The following is an 8,663-nucleotide window of genomic DNA, read 5'->3' on the forward strand; positions in this document are numbered from 1 at the left end:
TGTTTTACGGCCACAAGCTTTGAGAGGCTATGCTTCTTCCCTGTCCTGTCCATGCTACAATGGTGTCAGAAGTGGCCAAAGAAGGGCCAGCCCTGCAGGTGCTGTTAGATCTCCCTGCTGCCTATTATGGTAACTTGGCACAACCTCACAGTGGGCCTAGGGAGATGGTTTGGTGGTCAAGTGTGCCCCATGCACATTAGAGGGAAACTCCCTTGGAGAGAGCACCAGCATGGGGAGAATTTGGGTCTGCTTGCCACGGACATATAGAAGTAAGGTTAGTAAGGCTTCAGCAACAGTTGTAGCTTGCAAAGCCAAATTGCCTCGGGGAGGCTTTACAGTGGGTGGAAGAGATAAACACAATTTTGGGAGAATATGCAGGCTGCAGCCAGGTTCATACCTTGGTGTGGTATGGACTGTAGTGACAACTAATGTAAGGATGATCATACCAGCAGCTGGGGCACCTGAAGGCTCAATGCCCACAGAGGCCGTTGTTGGCAGGCATCTAAACCCAGGGAAATTTGTAGTGTAGAGGAGGGTACAGCTGCCCAATTGGCATAATGAAGCCAGTGATTCTGCCACATTAGCACTCCTGGCAACATCCCAGGCTGTTGGGTTGATGGACTCTTGATATGGTGCATCAGGCAGGACAAAGTCACACCAACACTGATGTGCTGTTAACAGGCCCAGGCTGGGCAGATGGATGCAGAAAATGTGCCATAAGTTAGCAGAGGGAGCAGGACATAGAGTTGGAGAGACAGCCAGTGAGAGTCACCTCTGACACAACCCTGCCAGAGGGCTAGGTGTGGAGTGGCAGGGGTGACCAGACCAAGCCATGTTGGCTCCACACAGTGAGGACACTGGAAGAGATATGAGACATGCTGGAGCTGCAAAAAGGGGACCCTTTACAGGCACTGGAATTCACCAAGTGTTGATCCTTGCTTTTTGCTGTTAGCAGGTTCTGCATCTCGTCCATGGGGAAGTAGGAGTAAGCCACTTCAGCACCAAAACACAGAGATAGCTGGCAGCCCAGTTCTACTGGGTGGGGAATGAGGCTGGCATGCTAGCGGTTCTGCAAGAGATGGGACATTTGCATGGGAAAAAAATGGCCCACTGGGACAGTACCCAGTCTGAGCACCCCTGCAGCAGAGGTTGGAGGCAGTCCATTGGTCAGTCAGGGAGCATCTGGTCCTGGTGGGGTTCCCAGCAGATCTTTGACCTGTGGGACTTTCAGCCAGAGGAGAGAGTCTGGGTGCTTAATTTACTCCACCTGAAAGGTCACTGTCCTAAACTGGACTGTGAACAGGCGAGAACCTGCCTTGTGATGAAAAGGCTGCTGGGCATGGTGCATCAGGTATGCACCAAAATGTGGTGCCACATGGTGTTGCATTGGGACCACCTTGCTCTGGTATCCTAAGGATCAGGAGGGGTGCCCCAGTCCACAGGGCCCTCCAAAGCGATACTCCCCAAGACCCAACCAAAGCTCCCAAGCCACACAAAGAACACCTCAAGGCTCCCCATCATCACCAGAACCCTGCTCTTCAGCAGCTTTGGAAGACCCACAGTGCCCTTCAGATTCTGAGGTCCAAGCTTTTAGATTCTCCTGTTCAGCTCCTCCCATAGGTTTCTATGAGTTATAGGTCAGGGGACTGGGGTGGCCGTGACAAAACCTTGATTCTGTGGTCACTGAACCATTTTTGTGTGTTGAGGTGTGCTTTCAATCACTGTTCTGTAGGAAGATCCAATCATGGCCCAGGTTAAGCCTCCTGCCTGACAGTCAGGTTTTCATTTAATCTTTTGCACCCTTGATGGAGTCCATGATACCATGTATCTGACCAAGTTGTCAAGGGCCTTTGGAAGAAAAACAGCCCAACAACATCACAGATCCACCACCATACTTCACAGTGGGATGAAGTAGTTTTCTGCCTGGCTATCTTTGTGTCAAACCCACCTTTGGTGTTTGTTGTCAGTAAGCCCTATATTCATCTGACCATAGAACACAACCCCACTGAATATTCCAGTAACATCTGGCAATCTGTAGTCACTTGAGCTTGTTGCAGATACACAAAAAATTGAAATTAGTGGAGTAATCATTTCTTATAGCACCCATATTTGTGGAAGGCACTGGATGTATTTAGTGGCTTATTAAAGATCAGCTTTTCAAGGTGTCACCTGTTTTGATTGAGGGGGCTATTTTTTAAGTAATTTCAACAAGAGAGAACAGATGAAAACCAACAACAGAGTGAGTCATTTTTGTACTGTACACCCTCAGTAAATGTGTGTATGCAGGTACACAGACTATTTGTGTGTATGCAAATCTTGTGGAAAGTGGAAAAGGTCCAACAAAATCATACATAAACAATTCACACAATCTGAAATGCTCATTGCTGAAAGGTTAAATTATTCGATCATATCGTTAGGCTTTGTAACATGCTAATTCGCTACAATGCTGACATTTGTGGCTTGCAAGCTGACTTGTAACCACTGCTAGGTCTCCAGAGCATTGAAGACTACAAAACCATGCCCTGCATTCTAAAATAAACTAAACACAATAATAAAAACATGTTTTACAACAGCTGTTTACCGAAATCTGGGTCCAAGCCCCAACTGGGCAAGCCATCCTCCTCTGGTTGACACTGAATAGTAATACAATCAAAACATTGAGTTATGTAGTAGTGAAAAATGACAAGACTAATGCATATTTAATGATGAGAATAATGAGATAATGAAAAAAACAAACAAACAAACAAAGTGACTGAAGAAGTGTTTAGATTAACCAATACTTATCAGAGGTTATCTAAAGAGGATGACAGTGAAAATTAAGTCCCTGATTGCCAATATGATATGTACAGGGCTGTGTAAAAGTGTTTGCCCCCTCATAATTTCTTTTATTTTTTGCATAATTGTCTGACATTAGTTGTTTCAGATCTTCAAACAAAACTTAATATAGGCCAAAGATAACCTGAGCAAACTCAAAACACTGTTTTTAAAGTGATTGTTCCATTTATTGAAGAAAAAAAAGTTATCCATCACCAACTGTTTGTGTGATAACTAAACTCGACACACCCGGGCTTGAATCTAAATGCTCACAGAATCCCACTTTATAGAACCTTTTTTTAGCAACATGAAAATGAATTTAATTGAATTCAGAACTATCGGCCAACTGTGTTTGCACAGAATTAGACCTCCGCATTTAACCCATCCGTGCAGTGAAACACCCACATACATGCACACTATTGAACACACACACACTAGGGGGCAGTGAGCACACTTGCCCAGAGCAGTGGGCAGCCCTATCCATGGCGCCCGGGGAGCAACTGGGGGTTAGGTGCCTTGCTCAAGGGCACTTCAGTCATGGACTGTCAGCCGAGGGGATCGGACTGGCAACCTTCCAGTCACAGCTATAATAGGTTAAAAGGTCTCAACAAGCAACACACTATGCCAAAATCAAAGCTAATTCTGGAAAATATGAGAAAGTTATTGGAATATGGCAATATGGAAAAACTTACAAAACCAGTTTTAAGGCTCTGGGACACAGTGGAATCACATTGAGAACCATTATCTCCAAATGAAGAAAATGAATTAACTCATTAACTGCAGAGTGTGTGTCAGATGTAAACAGACTGCACCATTCAGTCTCCACACTGTTTACTGCTTTTTATTGCTGTGTTGTTGCTTTTCCAAGTAACATTCAGACACTTTCTTCCTTATTTCTAAATTGATTTGAAAGAAAATTCAGAAACGATATAAAATCATCTTGATCACCAGTTCCAGGATGTGACCTAGCTCATGGGTAGGGCTGCCTACATGCTGCTTCAAATCTAATGTCTCTGGACGTCTAATGAACTCTAAAGCCTTACTGTTTGATGGATTGAGTTTATATATACTTTGTTAGTCTTGAAAGATGAAAGAAGACGTGAAAAAAAAAAGTTGGAGCAGCAAAGAGTTCAGTGGAAGAGGATGGAGGAGATCAGAGGGACCAAAATGATAAGGAGACTCAGATTAAGGCCCTCAGCACTGTTTTTATACAGGTTTTCAGTAATGCCCTCAGCACTGCTACACAGATTCCCCTTACAACAGTTCACATCGCCAGTGATTCCAGCTGCCTGCATGGTCGAAGCAGGGCCAGTACAGAGATCTATGCTTGCACATCCCTTCATGGTCACTAAAGCATCATCACCAGTAGCTGTGAATGTAGATGTAGGGGAGAGAGAAAGAGAGAGAGAGGTTAGCTGTCATATCTCCGATTGAAGCCGAAAAGGTATATTTTCATTGTACATTTTCTTTTCTATTTCTGCCAAAAGATGCTCCATGTTACAGTTTGCATGAACATATTTTACACAGAATTGAACTGGACAACAGGAGACATGGTGTCAGGGTGGACTAAAGCCAACAAAACAAAAAAATGCCAACCTATTTAACTACCTTCCCTCAAACCAAAACAACAACAACAACAATAACAACAAATAAAACACAAGCTCCTTAGCACAAAAGGTCAAAAATGGAGATACAAAGTTTTTACTGTCAGCAATGATATGTTGATACCCACTGTTACGATAGGCTATGTTCTAGTGTACTTTAAAAAAAAAAATCCAGACTAAAACCCTCATAACACTCTTAACTTATGGGTGAACAGAGCAATAGTAATATTATAATAAAATAATATTCAAAATCACTCAGAATAAAATATTGTTACATTAACTTTTATGAAAAGCCAAAAATGTTTTCCCTTGAACAGTTACTATTTTGGATGTTTTTTGGATAGGACAGCTAGCCATAATGGAACAATGAACTCAAGAGAAACTCAAGAGAATGTGAGTCACGCAGCAAGACAGTGACCTTAAGCACACAAGTCATTCTACCAAAGATGTTTATGGAAGGACCAAGGATACCAATGTTATGGAAGGACCTGAAGCGAGCAGTTCATTCGACAAAACCCACCAAAATAGCAGAGTTGAAGCTGTTTTGTATGGAGGAATGGGCTAAAATCTATAGATCTGATTCAGTCTCCTGGCACTTGTCGTAGACTCCTGTTGAGTAGCATGGTGGTGCAGTGGGTAATGCCGTCGCCTCACAGCAATAAGGGCTGGGATTCGGTTCCGTGGCCGAGCGACCAGGGTCCTTTCTGTGTGGAGTTTGCATGTTCTCCCTGTGTCTGCATGGGCTTTCTCCCACAGTCTAAAGACATTCAGGCCAATTGGGCGTGCTAAATTGCCTCGCGTGTGTGTGGCACAGTCATTTCGGTGAGTTAGTCTGATGTTTGAACAAATTAGTGCTTCTCTTACTTCTTTGCATTGGTTTTGCTCTACATGCTAGCTTTTCTGGCCCATGGTGATGCAGTCTTTTGATTGGAAGTGTTTGTTGCACTCCAATTCTGTTAATTCAGTGGTTCTATATACTATGCTCCTTGTTTGCCCTCAAGAACTTTGTTTATTAAATACATTTGTTTCTGCTAGCTCGTTCTTTAAATCCGGATATGTAAACACATTTTGGATTCGTACTTGTATTTGTATTGTTTACGTGTAAGATTTTTTGTTTAACATCAGCGTTTCAAAGAAGATTTGCTACATGCTTCAGTAATTATCAGCTTCATTCAGAGAGAGATCAGCTTCAATGTGAGATTTTAGCTTTAGCACTGGGGCAATTTGAACATTGGTTTTAGTTTGGTTACAGTTTCTCCTGTTTTAATATAGGGAGTTAGGGAAGCCATATGCATTTTTTCCTCTCATTTTTTAGTTTAGCTAGATTGGAAATCGTTAGTTGTTTATTTTGGCATATGTTCATCCCTGAAGCCATCATCCCATCTTTTGGTTGAGTCTGTGAGGAAAATAAACCTGCAGTTTCTCTGGTTTCAGTGGTGCCTGCTGTCTGGTCTGGGGAGAGAGAGCCCACTATCATTTTCTGTTACAGCCTGCCCCTAGACCGGGTCATAAGAGCCTGCCTGCCAGAAAGTAACCAGCGCTGTGCCTACCTGCCAGAAAGCTTAAAGTAGTGTCCGTCTTATTTGTAACAACTTGAAAATTGCTGAAGTGTTGTTATTACTGATTATCTTTTACAATCTGTATTTTGTAATTGAAGTTTGATAATTGTCTGTGTATAAACTCAAAAGAAAACAGGAATGTTTATTTGCTCAATTTAACATATTGGGGAAAATAAAACATAAATTGTGGCCTGTGCAAAAGTTACAGCACATTTTATATTTCAAATACATGGAAATTGGCAGAAAAATGGGATGTAAGTTTGTTCCCTGTAGAAGATGTTTTCACTTAGAAAATCAACAAAACGTGTTATTTGACTGTGTGTGTTTTGCATACTACTCATGTGGTTGTAATGTTTAACAGAGATCACAAATTCAAATGCGACACGTTTTTTTGCGACTCACACTGGTTTTGCAGCAGAGTGGAACTTCCAAACAAATGCAATAGTCCGATATTCAGAACTTTATCTTGATCGCTCTTATTTTAGATCAAAAATGACCATAAAATAACATTCTAGATTTATAAATGAGTATACATTGTTCACCTGTGGCAGTGATGCAGCGATCTTCATCTCCCTCACAGCTCACGGTTCCAGTGCAGTTTTTAGCAGTACAGAAGTAACACTTCTTCCCATTCGGAGGCCCTTGTATCGCAGCTTAACAAGTAAACAATTGAAATGAAGAGTTTTAACAGGATATGTTCTGCAGTTGAACTTTATGTTTAACGTTCTTGGTTTAATATTCAAAGCTTTTGGTTTTACCTGGCACGTTTTGGCTGTTGCAGAGAGCAGCTCTGCAACATTGCGAGTTGATGGTCATTTTCAGAAGTCCCAGGTTTAGGCTTCCACTGACACACTCTGCTGCTACTGTGCAACCGTTTGTATTTATCCATTGTCGTTGCTGACCTAGTGAACGCAGCACATGAATTAGCGGAGAAATTTCGGACTGCGTCAAACTGTTTTAGGTCATTGTTTTCGGTCATTCTCACCTTGGTTCACAAGGACGGTCGTGCTGCCACACTGATCTGGACAGTCCGTCTGGTTGTCTGTGCATGTTTCAGACAGCCCTGATTTACACTGATAACATTTCAGTGTCAGCGCTACAGGACAAAAAAGTCAGGTTCAGCAGAGGACAATCAAGTAACATTGACTGAATGCCTAAAACACAGACCTTCAATAATGCGACATGTGATAATATTGTACTGAAAATGTCAAATGTAAAAGACTCCTTAACAACACTGTGACAGCACCTTAGTTAAAGTACATTTTAGAGAAGCTAAACTGACACAAATTCACCACATTTAAAGTTTCCACGATGCTCAGTAAGTCAAGTTCAATACCTTTTGGGAAAAGCACACAGATGAGCGCCAGTGTTACCTGCAGCTTCATTGTTGGTGGATCTGAGAGCTTCAGAATGTGATGAAATCAGATCTGGGTTGGATATAAATATGATCAAAGGGGGTGTGGCTTCATGGAGGCTTTTCAGAACCTCCCACAAATGTGGTCAATCCTTTAAAACTGTTATCGTATCACAGTTTCCCAATCCTGGCTTCACCCACTCAGGTATCCCATCAATAGCTTACTCACCTCTACCATTACCTTCTGCAGTCTAGTCTATAATTTCAGTTTTACTTTTGCTAGGTTTTTTTTGAAGGAAAACTTACAGCCACACTGGACCTTTCTGAATAAGACTGGACATCCCTGGTCTAATCCGTCCATTAATTGTGCTCAATAATTATACAAGCAAATAATGTACATTAGGATAGCTGAACGTACTGGCTAACAACAGAAATTATGTAAGAAAATATTCAAATTAGTGCATTGGTGACTACATTTGTGACAACCAGCCCCAACATGTAATGATAATTGTTACGTTAAAAGGCTGTAATTTCAAAGAATGAAGTGACAAAAATATTTGAATTTAAACAAAACTGCAAATATGAACATTCAACATTAGGAATGATTCATTATTTTATGATACATTATTACTGACCACTATTGAACAAAAAACGCAGGAGGTAATCCCAGGGTTTTGGATAGGACCCCTTTAATCCAAGACATTAACAATCGCAAGGTGAGCTAATATCACTATGCGTGAATGGTGCATTGCATATCAGTTGGGGTTTTCAAGTATAGAAGTAGAAACTATAAAATGGAATCCAAACTACACAAGTTCACTGAATTCCCCAGTGCTGAGAGCATTTTTGAAAAGCTAGTTAACATCAAAACTGTTTGTTGAAGTTCCAATTAGTTTACAGATTTTTTTTCAAACTGTTCATTTCAATTAATTCAAGTTCTTTGTCTGTGATGTATTGTAAATGCTAAATGCTAGCTGTACTACTAAAGCTATAGATACAGATGGGTTACAAATTAAAATAAAACCCAGCATGTTGAAAATGAGTTAGCACACCCTCTTCAGAGGACACATTTCTGCACATTTTAGTGCACAAGTACTGTTTATATGCTGAATTTAACTTACTGGTAAAAATAAAAGTTAATTTCAAGTTCAAGTTCACTCATTTTATTTTATGTTCATTTTTTCTAAGACACTCAAATAAATAGAAATTGCAGAAATACACACACACACACACACACACACAGAGACACACGCACACACACACACACACACACACACAGAGACACACACACACACACACATAATTGGCTTGACTATGATAAAGAAGGTACAC

The 8,663-nt window shown here is 41.2% G+C and overlaps 1 protein-coding gene across 1 annotated transcript; it reads right to left on the reverse strand.

The window, feature by feature from the left end:
• Positions 1–397: 397 nt before the first annotated feature.
• Positions 398–7,387, reverse strand: LOC118802230 (urokinase plasminogen activator surface receptor-like; the record flags this gene model as incomplete). The annotated part of the gene is made up of 7 exons (XM_036562720.1): positions 7,314–7,387; positions 6,963–7,073; positions 6,736–6,879; positions 6,520–6,630; positions 4,073–4,183; positions 773–857; positions 398–502 (listed from the first exon to the last, which is right to left on the reverse strand). Coding segments are annotated over exons 1-7 (716 nt in total), but the record flags the coding sequence as incomplete, so codon positions are not given.
• Positions 7,388–8,663: the final 1,276 nt, after the last annotated feature.

The sequence above is a fragment of the Colossoma macropomum genome, unplaced genomic scaffold (assembly GCF_904425465.1).
Source record: "Colossoma macropomum unplaced genomic scaffold, Colossoma_macropomum, whole genome shotgun sequence".
Classification (NCBI taxonomy): Eukaryota; Metazoa; Chordata; class Actinopteri; order Characiformes; family Serrasalmidae; genus Colossoma; species Colossoma macropomum.